At 39.3% G+C, this 18,612-nt stretch overlaps 1 protein-coding gene across 5 annotated transcripts in view; it reads right to left on the reverse strand.

The window, feature by feature from the left end:
- ckap5 (cytoskeleton associated protein 5) overlaps positions 1-18,612 on the reverse strand; it is a 98,645-nt gene that overhangs the window by 52,359 nt on the left and 27,674 nt on the right. For all 5 annotated transcript variants that reach the window (XM_063061774.1, XM_063061775.1, XM_063061773.1 and 2 more), the window contains exons 11-25: positions 16,951-17,115; positions 16,682-16,810; positions 13,707-13,877; positions 11,590-11,694; positions 8,318-8,428; positions 6,186-6,278; positions 5,721-5,906; positions 3,502-3,596; positions 3,190-3,247; positions 2,986-3,111; positions 2,618-2,751; positions 2,144-2,318; positions 1,883-1,996; positions 1,070-1,198; positions 801-995 (exon numbers count right to left, since the gene is read on the reverse strand). In XM_063061774.1, the coding sequence (XP_062917844.1) occupies positions 801-995; positions 1,070-1,198; positions 1,883-1,996; positions 2,144-2,318; positions 2,618-2,751; positions 2,986-3,111; positions 3,190-3,247; positions 3,502-3,596; positions 5,721-5,906; positions 6,186-6,278; positions 8,318-8,428; positions 11,590-11,694; positions 13,707-13,877; positions 16,682-16,810; positions 16,951-17,115 (1,986 nt within the window). The remainder of the gene's footprint in view (positions 1-800; positions 996-1,069; positions 1,199-1,882; positions 1,997-2,143; positions 2,319-2,617; positions 2,752-2,985; positions 3,112-3,189; positions 3,248-3,501; positions 3,597-5,720; positions 5,907-6,185; positions 6,279-8,317; positions 8,429-11,589; positions 11,695-13,706; positions 13,878-16,681; positions 16,811-16,950; positions 17,116-18,612) is intronic.

Genomic DNA, 18,612 nt, shown 5'->3' on the forward strand with positions numbered 1-18,612 from the left:
TACAAATCTCAAAAGGTGTTTTGCTAGTTCAGCATTTGATGTATTTTTAAAACTAATTCATTCATTAATGATTTACTTAATGTTTAAACAAGATAGCATTAAACTTGTGCCAACTGCAGAATGATGAATGCCTACAATCTTGTATTCATATGGGGAGGGATGTGAAGAAAAAAGCATTCGTTTCACCAACTGAATTATACCTTGTGACACAATGAACCAGCTAAAACTCTTAAGTACTGAGCTGAGCTGCAGGTTGTAAATGATTGAGGGTTGAGTATCACATTGGCAAAGCTTTACATGCATTAGGATCAGACAAAGATGAATATTCTAGTCATTTGCAACATGGAACATGCTACATTTCAGTCCAACCTGCCTGAATGGAGAATGGTCCATTTCTTCCCTCCTTGTCTATACTAATGAAACAATGCTTTGTTCAGTCTGGTGCTTTTAATGAAAGGGGTAATGAACCAAAGGGATGGCTCATTCTGCTATGGGCTCCATACCACAATGGTGGATAATTCCTGCATTTATAGAAATTAAGCACAAGAGTATCTGTGCATAATGTTTTTATGCTTTAAAAAACAAATGTCACCCTTAGAAACCTGACAGGTGGTGACACCATCAATGCACATTCTGCTGGATGATGACATCTACACGTTGTCTGCTTATGAGCAATAGAAAAGATGATTATCAGTTCAGTTCAATAAATGTTGGCAGGTATTTCAATATTTAGATTAAATTTTCTGGGTAAACCTTCCAATCACTGATGGCAGTTTACATTCTACATTATTGAGCATTACCTTCAATTTGCCAGCAGCTTTATACATTTTTTCATAGCCAAGATGCATCATGAAAGTTGGCAGTGCATCTTGGGCTTTCTTTCGTACATCTCCATTTCTGTCTTCTAAGCAAGAGTACAGGTGAGGTAAACAAAGCATGAGGTCCGAGGGCACTGATCGCAGTGTGGGTAATTTCTCAGCCAGCCAACCTAGCAACTAAACAGTAAACAAAACTTAAGCATTCAGATCAAATAAAATATTTTCAAATACTGCAGCTGGACTGGACTTGCCTCCTGCCTAAGATAAGGATTTTCCTTCTTCAACTCCTCCGAGATGTCTTCACCATCCAGCCATTCTTTCATACCGGTCTTCTCAACCCACAAATTCAAAGTTGCAAGAGCTGCTGCTCGATTATTATTCTGGATGAAATAAATAGCCCTTCAATTTAAAGTACCAAACGGCATAGCTAAATTTCTCTTCCACAAAACATGCACTTCAAACAATCTGTCTACATTCTGAAAAAAGTACACTGATGCTCATCAACCAACTGTCTACTTTGGTATCAATACAAGGTGTCAGGTTAACTCGAAAGGGAGAAAGGCAAATACCTGGTACAGATGGAAAATCATTCACTAAACTCAAGTATATTGACTCATTTCAAAAGCTAGATGGATTGAGATTGTGTGAGGATACAAATGCAAATAACCATTAAATTTACTGTAAATAAGCTTTGGTCTAAAATTTCTGTAACAAAGTTCAAATTAATCTGAAAGGGGATCTGTATACTAGGATAGAAGTTTCCAAGAAAGAACGAATTTTGAAGGGCAAGGAAAACTACTGAAAACAATGGAGAGTTTTGTCCATCAGAACCAAAGATGATGCATACCCTACTCTGAAATGATGCAACACACAGAAAATGCTGGAATAATTCAGCAGGCCAGACAGCATTATGGAAAAAAGTAAACAGCCGATGTTTCGGGCTGGGACCCTCATCTGAAATGATGGACTTAATTGATCTTGAACATCTAACAATAGAATCTAAACATTTGTGGTTTTAAATAGGGGTCACTAGTACATATTTTTAAAATGCTTAAAATTCTTACCCTGCTATCACCAAGAACAGAAATAATTGGTATGCCCAGTATTTTTACATGCTGCCTAATATTTGGCCCCATAGCTGTAGCCATCTGTTGTAAGATTGTAAGTGTTTGTTGAACCTTCAGAAAAATAAACAAAATAAATATGATTAATTCAAAAATCTCAGTGCAAGAGTCAAAGTAGCAATTTTGAAATTTTAAATCAGATAATCAGATATACTTATATAACAGGCAAGATAAAATTTGCACCACTGGTGAACCACTTACCAGAATTTTATTTGAGTCATTAAGCCGTCCTTTCAACACCCCAGGAAGTTCTCCAATGTTGGGTTGTATAAGTTTAGCCTCATTTAGAATTGTACTCAATTCATCCAGTCCTTCTTTTCTCACTTTCCAGTTTTTATCTCCCAATTTTGACACAAGGTCTGAAGTAATCTTGTCCCTATATATTACAGAAGTTCAATTATAATGCCATTATTATCGTCATCCTCTCAAAATCCATTATCACAACAAAAATGCCTTTTAGTTTGTAGGCAGCTTAATAAAAGTATACACTCTGGCTTTTACTACACAATATACAAGTGCACTTGGACAAAAATACGTTGAAAATTTAACCCTATTTATTAATCTGTAGTCTTCTTACTAATTTTCCCCATTGTTCAAAAACACTTGACATATGATGATTATTTTGCCTTGGTAAGACAATGGAGTATGACTAAATTTACAATTGGGGGAACTCACCCTATGTCTGTTCTTGGTAAGAGATCTTGCACATTTCCATTCTCCTCATCATCTTGTTCTTCAGTTGCTTCCTCTTCATCATCATCATCCTTACCCACTCTTCTAATGGGAGCAGGAGGAGTTTGTCCTTGCATCTGTAAAAACAGGATTTATATGCTCATTGAGATCTGATTTTCTTTTAAAAATGATCATTTTTTGTTGTAGCTAAAATACTACTGTTAAACAGCTAGCTTAATTATCCAAATAAAACTGCCTAACCTTACTGTTAGTAACGCGGTGATAACTTGGTACACTGCAAATATTGACTAGCTTTAGGAAGTTCACAAGGCACATCAGTACAGTGAATTAAAGACTGATTTTCGTTTTACCTTCTCAAACTCTGCATCAATTTGAGATAGCAATGCGGGTTTTTCATCTTCAAAAAACATTCGTAAAGGAGCACCCATGTACAAATACATTACACCCAACAAAGTGATGGCTGATGTTCGTACAGCCTGCAGAAATGAATCAAAAACAAAATTTAGAAAACACTTCAATATACACAAACAGATCATGAACATAGTTTTACTCACAGGATTTGTTGCAGCCAAAGCAGTTTTCACATGACTGATGAAAGCTTTAACATTAAGCCTGCAAAAGACAAAATAATATTTAGCTAGACTCAAGAGTTCACAATTTATTTCAAATTGAAACATGTATTTGCTAATGAATTTTGATTTTAACAATACTTAATGCTCAAACTGTTCAATTTTGTTTTGTTAAAACATGGATCAAAATGGTTTTATACTATATATTCTACAATTTGGTAATGAACTCAAATACAATCTAAGCAGATAAAACAGACATTGTGAATTTAAAGAGCTGAAAAATTAAAGTAAGCATACCCAGCAAATCCGAACTCCTTGATGGCAGTTGCTAACCAGTTTAGAATTTCAGACTGGTTTTTGGGATTTTTCTGTGCAAAAGCCATGGCAACAACCTGCAATTTACATAAAACTGTCAAAACATTTGTTTTCAATTCTGAACATTATATCATTTACAGATGTTTGAAGACTGAACAATCTTTAATCTATTTCTTGAAAAAGAAAACAAAATCTTGTCTTCTCCTATCATTTCGGATCTCCGCCTCCCAAATCTCTTACTAGCTCTTCATTCAGTTAGTCCTGAAGAAGGGTCTCGGCCCAAAACGTCAACTGTACTTCTTCCTAGAGATGCTGCCTGGCCTGCTGCGTTCACCAGCAACTTTTGTGTGTGTTGCTTCAATAAACATTAATCTTCTACATTAAATATCAGATTTTAAATGGTCATCTACCATAAACTATTTTCATTCTTAAAGCCGGACATTATCTTTTTTGCTGAACTACAATGCCAAATTACCCCATCCCATCAACAAGTGTGCTGTATAACTTAAGCAGAATTTCCAAACAATGTAATTACTGAAATCAGAGACCACCCAAGGTTTTTAAAATGAGAGTGGGCATCAGGTATACCATATGAACATAGACATTAGAAGAAAAACACTTATCCTTCTAACACCTGCTCTATCACTTGATAAGATTATGTAAGAATGGTTATTTTTAAGGTTAAGCAGAGGGTGGGTGGCTCTGGAGATATTTGAAAATGCAGAATTAAGGTTGCATTTGGCTTGACCATAATCTCTGCACTATTCCAACCTTATTTACATTTTTCCTGTGGCAGATGACCAAAACTGCACACAATACTCCAAATTAGATTTCACCAATGTCAATATAACATCCCATCTGCTGTACTGAATACATTGATTTATGAGGGCAATGTGCCAAAAGCTTTCTTTACAACATCACTTACAAAGATTTAAGGACCTGTATTTCCAGATCCCTTTGTTCTACTACTGCCAACTGTTCACTGTGCAAGACTTACCCTAGTTGGTCCTAAACCTCGCATTTGCCTACATTAATTTCTACAGTATTTGCCATTTTTCCAGCTGATGCAGATCCCTCAGTAAGCCACAATAGAGTTCCTCACTGCCCACTACACCCCGCCCCCCCCCCGCCAATCTTGCTGATCCAGTTAACCACATTATCATCAGGATCACTGATATAGATGAGAAAAAAGACAGCACCAATCCCTGCGGCGCACCACTAGTCACACGGCTCCAGTTAGAGAGGCAACCCTCTACAATCACTGTCTGGCTTCTCCCATAAAACTCATGTCTAATCTAATTTACTACCTCATCCTGAATGCCAAGCAACTGAATTTTCTTGACCAGCCTCCAATGTGGGACCTTGTCAAATGCCTTACTTTTTTTTTTTGTGTGTGCGTGCGTGTTCGTCTGTGCGTGTGCGTCCAAGAGAGAGACTGTGTGACGCGCTACTCCTCACACAGATATTTCGCAATATTTTCCCCCTTTTTTTTTTAAATGAAGTCCAGTTGCGATCTTGACACTCAACCCAGCACGGATGGATAGCGCACTCGGGAGTGGCTCCAACTGGATTCAAACCCAGGAACCTTCGATCCAGAATTCGGCGCTGATGTCATTGCGCCACCAGCCGGCCCTTCAAATGTCTTACTAAAATCTATGTAGACAACATCCACTTCTTTGCCCTCACCCACTTTCCAGGTAACTTCTTCAAAATACACTACAAAATTGATTAGACACAACCTACCATGCACAAAACCACGCTGACTACCCTTAAAATCAGTCTATGCTTATCCAAATACTTATATGCCCAGTCCCTCAGAATACTTTCCAACAACTTTCCCCCTAAATGATGTCAGGCTCACAGGCCAATAATTTCCTGGTTTCTGTTTAGAGCCTTTTTTTAAACAGTGGAACAACACTGACCATCCTCTAATTTTCTGGTACTTCTGTCACTAAGCATGTTTTAAATATCTCTGCTAGGGACCTGGCAATTTCTGTTCTTGCCTCCTGTATGGTCCGAGGGAACATCTTATCCACCTTGATTTGCCTTGGGGTAGCAAACACCTCCTCCTCTAATCTGTACAGGGTCCATGAATTTCATGTCACTTTACCTCACTTCACATCTGCATCTATTTTGTTTAAATCTTGCTTCCAATTAAATAGATGTTTTGGGAGCCAGTTAGAATGGCAGATTTTACGAACCTGTTCAGCAGTCCAGGGAAGGGAACATGCACCTGCAATTGCAGTGAGCGCTTCTTTTGCTTTTGGCCCACATTTTATATCTCCTATTTTATCAACCAGCCCATCCAACACAACTTCAGCAGACGTTCTAGAAAAGCTCCCTTTTTGGGCAATGAGTGCAACAATGTACAACTTCATTTGCATCACCTGCAGGGCAAGAAATAGCATTTTGTTAACTGAAATCATAAACATAATAACCACCTTAAGTTTCACAGCAATAATCAGTATTCTCACACAATCTAAATTATCCCAAAGTACAAGTGATGGGAGATGTCAGGAGGAAAAAGTGTCATGAATCTCACTTTAATCCCCTGATTATGACTGAACTATGCCAATTACCAAACTCCAAATCAAAATATTTTGGTGGAATATTTTCTAAAGGAACAGACCCAGAACTCAAAAGATACCCATTTAAAATAATCATACCTGGAAATTAGTTTCCTTCCAACCTGGCTTTTTAGAAAGCATCCGCACAAGTGCCTGACAGGGCAGCGCTTTCTTCTCAGTGACTTCTACTCCCTGTAGTAGATGAAAGGGTCAGGATACAAGTTAATTTGACCAGCTGATACTACTTCAAAAGCTCCATCTTCTAAGACACATAGTTGCAATATTCTAAACCAATCCAAGCTGAAGTTACAGTTTTGTTCTCTGGATGCAATCTGTATCTGATACTTTTAGGAAGATTAACCACATAAACAAAATACCAAGGCAGATATGGTCTATAAAACAAGAACATTTACAAGTTAAATTTTCTATTTGACAAATTGGGATGGAGAGGGGTGCAGGGAAAAAAAAACAGGAACTATATATACTTAAATACGCTCATATTTACTTCAATTTAATCATGCTTAATTAAATGAAAAGCATAGTTATTCAGGAAGAACTGATATTTCTTTCATGTCTTAATTAGAACAAAGGTAGATACAAATTGTATATACAGCACAAAACTGGGAAACTTGCTCTGATTAAATTTAATTTCACAAATTTAGTATGGTTTAGTATCATTAACTCGATGCAAAAATCAGTTCCTTCACTGATTTTACAGGATCATACAAATAATAATTATTTGAAAACTTGAGAGGGATTTCGAGTGTGGATTGCTGTTGGTTGTTAACACTGGTAGAGATTTCTATAAACAACCCTAAAAATTGCCAACCTAGAAAAAAATACACATGAAATGGTATTTAAATGTAATAATCTTGTAATAATAATAAAAATGTAATATAGCTTGCAATAATCAAACTCCTGGAAGCGTAATGGGAACTGGGTAGAAAATGTCATATAGTAATGAACGTTTCTGAGGTTAGGTGTAGCTTTCATATTGACAATGAATTGATTTTATTACTTAAATCCTTCATACACTTGAGGAGGATGCAAGTCTCTAAACTCAAGTTATAGAATGGAATCTAAATTTCCATTTGTATCATTCCCATCCTGCTCCCTTAAACTGATTCCCAGGCAGAAGACGTCTTTAAACAGGTCCTTAAACTATCTTTTCCATTTTTAATACATACAGAAATCCTTCAAAAGTCTTACCCCACTATTTCAACACTTTTCCACACTTTATTGTACCAAAAAAGCGCAAATATAATTTGGATTAGTACAAATTTGAAATTAATTACTCCACCTCAAACTGAAGTGCCTTCAACTGTTGAGTGAAAAAATATTGAAAGATAATGATATTCGCTGCTGCTTAGTAATTCCCTCCCCCTACCTTCCCCTATCCCTATGTCACTCTGCCCCCCCTCCCCCAGCTGCCTATCACCTCCCTCTTGGTTCCGCCTCCTTCTACTACCCATTGTGTTTTCCCCTATTCTTTCTTCACCTTTCCTGCTTATCACCTCCCCGTCTCCCTTCCCCCACCCCTTTATCTTTCCCCTTACTGGTTTTTCACCTGGAGCCTACCAGCCTTCCCCTTCCCACCCTCCCCCCACCTTCTTTATAGGGCCTCTGCCCCTTCCCCCTACAGTCCTGACGAAAGGTTCTGGCCCAAACCGTCGACTGATCTTTTCCACGGATGCTGCCCGACCTGCTGAGTTCCTCCAGCGTGTTGTGAGATGTACAATTTTCCTTCCAAAGCCTTTGGCTCTCAAGACATTTTAAAATGTCTGATCAAGCCTTCAATGGGGCCCTGATATGTGGTCCTGTATCATTTTGTTTTAGTTCATGATACAGCTGTGAAAAACACTAGAGGACTTTGCTTGGTATGGTTATATTGAGGACTTCAGTATGGAAGCTGTTGACATACTTAGCTTAATAAGAGGAATATAACCATACCAATATTGGTGTATGTATTTCACCAATTCTAATAAAATAGTTTTAGCATCTTTTGAAATGTTTAAAGTTAACAGTGGCCTTAGAACAAGGAATCAAATCAAAGCTGTATGCACTACAATTCCTACAGAAACAAAGAACATGGAAGTCAACAACATTACAGCTTGGTTTTCAAAGTGATACATTTGTTCCAAATACTACCCCATTTAACCCTCATTTAATCCCTTTGATTTGCACAAAACAAATCCAAGCCTCACAAACATGAGAAAATCTGCAGATGATACCTTCTGGAACTCTTCCATACTGGCTAACCTTTCCTTCCAATTGCTACTACCAAGCTGTTGCAAGCATGAGGCCGGTAATACAGCTGCAGCTTTCTCTTCACAAACTTCAATCTTATTAAGAAGAAAAAAAAGGAACTTTAAGCACATCAGAAAATATGGAAATAACATGGATTCCAGTTAATTGGGACACATCGGGGATCAGTACTATTTTTTTTCCCCACAATTAAGTGGCTGCACCATGGAAATAGTTAAAAAGGTATATAAAACAAAACACCAGTTACCAGAATCAGAATTAGGTTTATTATCACTGGCATGTGCCGTGAAATTTGTTAACTTAGCAGAAGCAGTTCAATGCAATACATAATATAGATGAAAATAAATAAGTAACAGCATACGTATAATGAATAGATTAAAAATCATGCAAAACAGAAATAATATCTTAGAAAAGTGAAGTAGTGTTCATGGGATCAATGTCCATTTAGGAATCGGATGGCAGAGGGGAAGAAGCTGTTCCTGAATCGCTGAGTGTGTGCCTTCAGACTTCCGTACCTCCTACCTGATAGAAACAGTAAGAGAAGGGCATGCCCTGGGTGCGGGAGGTCCTTAATAATGGACACTGCCTTTCTGATTCAGCACTCCTTGAAGATGTCCTGGCTACTTTGTAGGCTAGTACCCAAGATGAAGCTGACTAAATTTATGACCGCCTGCAGCTTCTTTCAGTCCTGTGTAGTAGCTTCCCCCCCATACCAGACAGTGATGCAGCCTGTCAGCATCCTCTCCACGGTACATCTATAGAAGTTTTTGAGTGTTTTTGTTGACATACCAAATCTCTTCAAACCCTTAGCCAAGTAAAGCCGCCGTCTTGCCTTCTTTATAACTACATCGATATGTTGGACCCAGGTTAGGTCCTCAGAGATCTTGACACCCAGGAACTTGAAACTGCACACTCTCTCCACTTCTGATCCCTCTATGAGGACTGGTATGTGTTCCTTTGTCTTACCCTTCTTGAAGTCCACAATCAGCTCTTTTGTCTTACAGACGTTGAGTGCCAGGTTGTTGCTGCAACACCACTCCACTAGTTGGCATATCTCACTCCTGTACGCCCTCGCATCTCCATCTGAGATTCTACCAACAATGATTGTATCATCAGCAAATTTATTGATGATAACTGACCCATGCCTAGCCACACAGTCATGGGTATAGAGAGAGTAGAGCAGTGGGCTAAGCACACCCGAGGTTAATCATCAGCAAGAAAGAGATATTATCACCAATTTGCACAGATTGTGGTCTTCTGGTTAAGAAGTCAAGGATCCAATTGCAGAGGGAGGTACACAGGCCCAGGTTCCGTAACTTCTCAATCAGGATTGTGGGAATGATGGTGTTAAATGCTGAACTGTAGTCGATGATAGGTGTTTGTATTGTCCAGGTGGTCTAAAGTCATGTGTAGAGCCATTGAGATTGCATCTGCCATTGACTTACTGTGGTGATAGACAAATTGCAATGGGTCCAGGTCCTTGCTCAGGCAGAAGTTCAGTCTGGTCATGACCAACCTCTCAAAGCATTTCATCACTGTAGATGTGAGTGCTACTGGGCGATAGTCATTAAAGCAGCTCACATTATTCTTCTTAGGCATTGGTATATTTTTTGCCTTTTTGAAGCAAGTGGGAACTTCCGCCCGCAGTGAGAGGTTGAAAATGTCCTTGAATACTCCCCACCAGTTGGGTGGCACAAGTTTTCAGAGCCTCATCAGGTACTCTGCCTACTGCCTTGTGAGGGTTCACCCTCTTTAAAGGCAGCCTAACATCAGCCTTTGAGACAGAGATCACAGGGTCACCAGATGCAGCAGGGATCTTCACAGCTGTAGTTATATTCTCTCTCTAAAAGCAGGCTTAGAAGGCATTGAGTTCATCTGGTAGTGAAGCATCGCTGCCATTCATGCTATTGGGTTTTGCTTTGTAGGAAGTAAAAATCACCCTTGAAATAGCCCTCTGCAAGTCATACCTAGTTTTCTGGTACAGACCTGGGTCACCAGCCTTGAATGCCACAGATCTAGCCTTAAGCAGACAACGTACCTCCTGGTTCATCCTCGGCTTTTGATTTGGGGATGTACAGCAAGTCTCTGTAGGCACACATTCATCCACACAGGTTTTAATAACATGAGTAACAACTGCAGCATACTCATCCACATTCAAAGATGAATCGCTGAATACAGTTCAGTCCACCGATTCAAAGCAGTCCTGTAAGCGCTCCTGTGCTTCCCTTGTCCATACCGTCTTGGTCCTCAGTACTGGTGCTGAAATCTTCAGTCTTTGCCTCTACTTAGGGAGCAGAAGTACAGCCAGGTGATCAGACTTCCTGAAGTGAGGGCGTGGAATAACACAGTAGGCATTCTTGATGGTGGTGTAACAATGGTCCCAGTGTGTTGTTTCCTCTGCTATTGCAAATGATCTGTTGATGGTAATTGCTTCGTGATTGTTTCAGACTGGCCCGGTTAAAATCCCCTAAAACGAAGGTGAAGGCATTTGGGGGTGCTATTTCGTACCATTTAACTGAAAAACGAATTGTGTATTTAAATGAAAGACAATAAATTAGAACATCAATATTACTACAGTACTATAAAACTATTAGCTCTTAATAGAGGAATTCATCCAATTTATGCTGACATGTTCTTTTAATTGATTGTGAGTGAACAAAATCATCACAGCACCTAATACAGACTGCCTCCAAGTCTTCATTTTCATTGTAACATTCAATATGATTGGCAATACTTTCAAATTCTTCATAGTTCCTAACCTGAAGTAGTGAAATAATTTATTTTTCACTCCTGGCCATTTCTAGCATCTCCAAACCCGAATACTTGAAATGGCAGTGAACAGAATAATTCTGAATTGTCTTCCTGCTTACTTCTTACCAGCTATCAGTGACCAAAAAAAAAATGCTACTTTTTGAAAACACACAACTGGCTCTATTTAAAAACTGTTCACTTTAAGTATGTGTCTAACAGCCACAAAAAATGCATGTGACCCAAGCACAGTTGTCCTGAATAAGGAGCTGCCCCAATTAACTGATGGCCCAATTAACAGGAATCCACTGTATTTGCAACAAAATTTAAAGTCCTAAAGAATACAATGGGAACGATGTATCAGCATAAGACAATAATTGGTTTAGTGTCAGATTACAAAGTATGATAATTTTGTTTGAACCATTTTAAAAGACTTTTGAGAAACAGTCAATAGGCAGACTGGTCCACTGGTTGTTAAGCTACCACTTACAGCAAGCTCTGGTTCCACCTCTTTAGCCTCTGTTCCTTTTTTCCCTTTCCCACTTGGACCTGAAGGAGATACGACTGCTTTCACTTTTTTGGATGGCCCAACAGACTGCAAAATACCAAGTGAACACAATTCTTAAACATTAGTCTTCAGCAAAAGAGAGGGATTATAGCAAAAATTAGTGGGAAGTTAAGATTGGGAAGCTTTCAAAACCCAACATGAAGCAATTAAAAATCCATGCAGAGAAATGATGAAATATGAAGGTAGACTAACCAATAATAATAATAATGGTTATCAGACAACCGGAAAATTATACTGGAGAGGTTGTAATGGGGGACACAAAGAACTGGTGGATGAACTGAATTAAGTATTTTGTGTCAGTCTTCACAATAGATAACACAAGCTGAATGCCAAAAATTTGAGGGTCAGGGGCAGAATTAGGTTTTGTTTCTATTATTTGGGAGAAGGTGCTTGGGCAACTGAAAGGTCTTAAGGTAGATAAGCCACCGGGACCAGATGGAGTACACCCAGAGTACTGAAAGAAGTAGTTGAAAAGATTGTGGACGTATAAGATAGATAAACAGATACTTTATTGATCACAAAGGAAATTACAGTATCACAGTAGCATCCCAAGTGCAGAGATACAAATATTAGAAGTAGAAAGAATAAAAATTAAATTACCATAGTCTAACGGGGGGGGGGGGGGAAGAGAGGCATCACTTCCCTGGTTATAGGTTGACTCATTATAGAACCTAATGGCTGAGGACAAGAACGACCTTGTATAGTGCTCTTTGGAGCAGTACAGTTGTCTTAGTCTATTACTAAAAATGCTCCTCTGTTCAGCCAAGGTGGCATGCAGAGGGCGAGAAACACTGTCTAGAATTGCCAGGGATTTCCGTAGGTTCCTATTGATCTTTCAAGAATCACTAAATTCTGGCATGCTTCTGGAGGAATGGAAAACTGAAAACGTCACTCCACTTTTAAGAAGGAAGGGAGACAATAGAAAGGAAATTATAGGCCAATCAGTCTGACATCAGTAGTTGGGAAGACAAAGTCTATTATTAAGGATAAACTTTCCGGGCACTTGGAGGCACATAGTAAAATAGGCCAAAGACAGTAAGTTTTTAAACAAATCAATTATAATTCTTTGAGAAATTAACAGGCAGGATAGACAATGGAAAGTCAGCGTATATCATCTGCTCGGACTTTCAGGCGGCCTTTGACAAGGTGCCACACATTATGCTCCTTAACAAGATTAAGGAGCATTACAGGCAAGATAATAGCATGGATAGAAGATTGGCTATCCAAGTCAAACCGCACTTGGGTGTACTGTGTGCAGTTGTGAACCCTTTATCCAAGATGTGCTGGCATGGAGACAGTCCAGAGGATGTTCATGAGAATGATTCCGGGAATGAAAGGATTAACATATGAGGAACATTTGATGGCTCTGGACCTGTACTCACTGGAGTTTAGAAGGGGTGGGGAGGGGGAGGGGGAGGGAGAATCTCATTGAAACCTATCGAATGTTGAAAAGTTTGGAGAGAGTGAATGTGGTGAAGAGGTTTCCTATAGTGGGGGAATCTAGGATCAGAGGGCACAGCCTCAGAATAGAGTGATGTCCATTTAGAACAGAGATGAGGAAGAATTTATTTTGCAAGAGGGTCATGAATCTGTGGAATTCATTGCCATTAGTGGGTGCAGAGGCCAAGTCATTGAGTATATTTAAAGTGGAGACTAAAAGGTTCTTGATTAGTCAGGACATGAAAGGTTACGGGGAGAAGGCAGGAGAATGCAATTGAGAGGGATGATAAATTGGCCATGATGGAACGGTGGAGCAGACTCAATGGGCCAAATGGCCCAATTCTGCTCTGATGCTTTATGGTATAAATACTTAATGATTACACCAGCATGGAGGCATTATTAAACAGAAGCATTTTCAAATTTTGAAAAATATCACTTCCAGCATAAACACTAAGATTAGCATTATATCCGACAGACAGATGGCAAATCTATAGTACCGAAAGTAACTACATATTAAGAATGTTAAAAACAAAAAAACTTTACAAATTCACTACTTATGACAAGTAAGGGAAAAAAGTTGATTCAATCTTTAAATCTACCTTGCTAGCAGGTTTCTTTGACTGCCCAGCAGTTTTGCTTGTAGAGGCATCAACTTTGTCTCCACTGCTTGAAGATGAACTAACTTTTCCTGATGCTCCAGTCTTTACCTCTTTCGATGCATTACCTTTTTTCCCATGAACAAGTTCTACTTTATCTGAAGATTCTTTGATCTGGAATGGCAACAAACATGCTGCAATTAGAAACAATATTTTAAAGGTACAATGCGGTACCAGACCTGATCTTATACCACCTCAAAACAGCTTCAACACAAGGTAAATCACTAAACCCTTCATCTATTCTGCTTCCGACTTATGGCATCTGCATACCTCAAACTTGTTTACCCAGATAAAGTTCATACTTAAAACAAAACTAATTAGTGGTTTCATGCTTACATTCAGACTCAAAACACAACAACCAAAGTGCCATAATTCAGTATGCTTTCAAAAATTTGACTTGCACGGACAAAGCCAACATTGGATTAGCATTTTAATTCTTCCCCGACCACTACCATACTTTACCCTCAAACAATAGCATTTCATAAGCATCTGCATAGATATCCAAATACCTTTTCTTCAGCTTCAAATGTTCCACATGTAGCAAGAATTCTACGTTAATCTATGTTAACTGCAACCAAAGTGGCCATTACTTTTCCAGAAATAATAGACTTTACGTTTAGCATTTGGATGCTGGAGGAATTTAGCAGGCCAGGAAGCATCTATGGAAAAGAGCAAACAGTCGACGTTTCAGCCGAGATCCTTCATCAGGACTGGAAAGGAAGGAGGAAGACACCAGAATAAAAAGGTTTGTGTGTGTGTTTGGGGGTGGGGGGGAGGTGGGAAGAGGAGAAGAGAAACAAAACTAGAGGGAGGACTAGAAGATGATAAGTGAATCCAGATGGGTGGGAAAGGTAAAGGGCTGGAGAAGTAGGAATCTAATAGGAGAGCAGAGTGAACCATAAAAAGGAAGAGGGGACCCAAGAGAAGTAATAAGCAGGTGAAATGAGATAGAAGGCCAGAGTGGGGAATAGAAAAGGAGAAGGACAGGGAATTTTTTTTTTTTTTTTTTTAAACCAGAAGGTGAAATTGATATTCACACTATCAGTTTAGAGGCTACCTAGATGAATACAAGGTGTTGCTCCTCCACCTTGGCACAAGAGGAGGCCATGGACAGGAATGGAAATTAAAATGTCCTGCCACTGGAAAGTTCAGTTTTAGGCGGATGGAGTGGAGGTACTCAACAAAGTAGTCTCCCAATTTTTTCTGGTCTCAGTGTAGAGGAGCCGCATTGGGAGCGCTGGACACAATAGATAACCTCAGCAGATTCACAGGTGAAGTGTTGCCTCATCTAGGAGGTCTATTTGGAGCTCTCAATGGAGGTGCGGGAGGAGCTAAGTGGGTAGGTGTAGCACTTTGGCCACTTGAAGGGCTAAGTGCCGGGAAGGAAATTAGTGGGGAAGGATGAACGGACAAGGGAATAGACATGTCATTCCTCACATTGAATTTTTGAGTAAGTGCTTCACTGTAGATGTCAGCAGTCAGGTCTTAACAGCAAAATATAAAATGATAGATGATTTTTAAAGGCATTGAATTTTTCAGGGGTAATCTTTCTATCAAATGTTTTGAAGCATTCTAACATGGCCCGAAACATCGACTGTTTACTCTTTTCCATAGATTTTGCCTGGAACTGGCCTGCTGAGTTCTAGCATTTGTGTGCGTTGCTTTGGACATCCAGTACCTGTAGATTTTCTCACATTTGTGATCACTTGATACAGGCAATGCTGGCCTGACCACAAAACAGATGTTTTATTTATCGTAAACAACAGGAATTCTGCAGATGCTGGAAATTCAAGCAACACACATCAAAGTTGCTGGTGAACGCAGCAGGCCAAGCAGCATCTATAGGAAGAGGCGCAGTCGACGTATCAGGCCGAGACCCTTCGTCAGGACTAACTGAAGGAAGAGTGAGTAAGGGATTTGAAAGCTGGAGGGGGAGGGGGAAGATGCAAAATGATAGGAGAAGACAGGAGGGGGAGGGATAGAGCCGAGAGCTGGACAGGTGATAGGCAAAAGGGGATACGAGAGGATCATGGGACAGGAGGTCCGGGAAGAAAGACGGGGGGGGGGTGACCCAGAGGATGGGCAAGAGGTATATTCAGAGGGACAGAGGGAGAAAAAGGAGAGTGAGAGAAAGAATGTGTGCATAAAAATGAGTAACAGATGGGGTACGAGGGGGAGGTGGGGCCTAGCGGAAGTTAGAGAAGTCAATGATGACTTCTCTAACTTCCGCTAGGCCCCACCTCCCCCTCGTACCCCATCTGTTACTCATTTTTATGCACACATACTTTCTCTCACTCTCCTTTTTCTCCCTCTGTCCCTCTGAATATACCTCTTGCCCATCCTCTGGGTCACCCCCCCCCGTCTTTCTTCCCGGACCTCCTGTCCCATGATCCTCTCGTATCCCCTTTTGCCTATCACCTGTCCAGCTCTCGGCTCTATCCCTCCCCCTCCTGTCTTCTCCTATCATTTTGCATCTTCCCCCTCCCCCTCCAGCTTTCAAATCCCTTACTCACTCTTCCTTCAGTTAGTCCTGACGAAGGGTCTCGGCCTGATACGTCGACTGCGCCTCTTCCTATAGATGCTGCTTGGCCTGCTGCGTTCACCAGCAACTTTGATGTGTGTTGCTTTTATTTATCGTTCCAGTCAAGGTGGAGGATTTTGCAGAGAAGGTATCGGTGGTCTTGAGATTCCTTCTAATGGGTAGTCCCAGTCTCAGAAGCCAATAGGGGGCAGAATTCACTTCACAGAAGACCTAGTGCTTTGTGCCAAGTCTAATGCCTCGTAACAACAAGCTCACTAAATTTCACAGTAAGGAACAAACTAAGAAAAATAAACTTGACACCTAATTTACAAGTTTAATTGTGGAACATTATAATTTTAAAATGCTAAGTAGTGAAAAATTCATTGTTATGACTCACCTTGTCAAGCTTCAATTTATCAACATCAACAAGGAAAGGATTCATTGCTCTCTCACCAACAACTTTCAGAGCAGTACCTAGCGCTTCAAAAGCAGCATCTCTCACTTCAAGTGCAGAATCATTAATTTGCTGTACAGAATTGGATTATATTAGTTTTATAGGGTCACAAATTGTTTCAATTATCTTAAAACAGTTATTTCATTAATGAAACAAATAGCAAAATTTTGAAATAAAAATCAGAAGGTTTGTATTACAACTCTATTACATACCTTAAGCAGTGCAGCACATAGTGGTTTTAAAAGGCTTTTTGGCAACGTGGTTGGAGTGCAGTAACGGAAACTTCTTGCCAAGAAGAGTGATGCTTGCTGCTTGATCGATGGATTTTTGTTATCCATTACAGCCAAAACATCTTCACTTACATTCTGTAATGTGGTCTGAATCCACACAGGTAATTAAAATTGGTGCATATTCCCGTATCTCAAGAATAACATTTTGACAGCATACTCTGCTCATGCAAAACTTCAATGTTTCTACATGTCAGTAGCACAATGTTCAGTTTTAACTGTTCCATTCCAATAAGTTACAAAATTAGGTAACTACCATGAAAATTATGATGATAGAACTGCAAGCACTTTTATTAGACAAGTCAAACAATCTGCAGGTACTTATGAAACTTCAGCAATTTTTGAATTAGTTAACACCAAGAAGCCAAAAACAAACAAACAAAGCCAAATTTAAAAGTTGAGACTGAATCTGTGGGAAGAGGCAGGACCAATTTACTATGTGCCATCATACATTAAACATTTGAAGATCAGCAGGAACATGAAAAAATACCTAAATGCATCTTAATCGATTTCAAAGCAAGCACCCTCCCTGCAGTCATCTTTTTCCACATTGTTACTCTTCACACATTAAATGGGAACTTATAAACCAGCAGACTCAAAAAGTTACTTTCCCCAAGCAGTAAAGATAACCAACATCTCAGCCCACTAATCCACCCCTTCACACCCCCAACCACCATATTGTTAGTGAGAGTCAATACAGACACTCCTGTACCTTGCATCACTCTATGGACATACAATGTATAGAAGTTATCTTGGGTATTTATATTTATTGTGATTTTTTTTTTAATCTTCTTTTGTCTCTTTTGTGTTTCAGAGCAGAGATAACAATTATTTTGTTCTTCTTTACACTTTTGTACTGGAAATTACATGAATCTTGAATTGCAACAGCATGGTATCCATTTCTTTCTAATTTAGGCCAGCTCCACTTTCCTATACAAATTTACTTTTTAAAATATGGGCAATGTCAATAAAGAGCATTAATGGCATATCTTGGTTAGCCAATTAATTTTGCAATGATACCCACCTGGACAATTATAACCCTTTACTTATGAGGCAAGTGAGAAAACATTTTTAAATTTTGTAATTCGCTTATCACTTCCAAAGAACTTCAGAATGCATTTGACCCTAGAAGGTCCCAGCATCAATCAGTGAGAGGTTAATAACTGAGCCTATTAATAACTTCCTTATTAAACTTCTAAAATTGGTATTGTTCTGGCATTACTTTCCATGATTTGTAATACTGTTTTAACTCAATATCTTAACCTTAATATGCAAGCTATGTTAACATGTAAATGGTACATGCTACTATATGGACCACTGTGTGACTATGGACAGGACTGCAGAATCACCTGACAAGCTAACAGTTATAGTCTTTTTAAGGAATAATGAGCCTAAAAAATAAACTCATTTCAGTATGAGGGCTTCATGAGAATTCAAGTCTCATGCAGGAGCATTTCTCAACCAGATCCAATAAAGTTAAATGCAGCCAAGGTAAAAAGACCATTAATCTGAGTCCCACTCAAGATACTTGAGACCAAGAGAAAAAATATGACAAATCCATGGAACTAATTTTAAATACTGGGGGGG

This window comes from Mobula hypostoma, chromosome 11 (genome assembly GCF_963921235.1).
Source record: "Mobula hypostoma chromosome 11, sMobHyp1.1, whole genome shotgun sequence".
NCBI classification, from domain to species: domain Eukaryota; kingdom Metazoa; phylum Chordata; class Chondrichthyes; order Myliobatiformes; family Myliobatidae; genus Mobula; species Mobula hypostoma.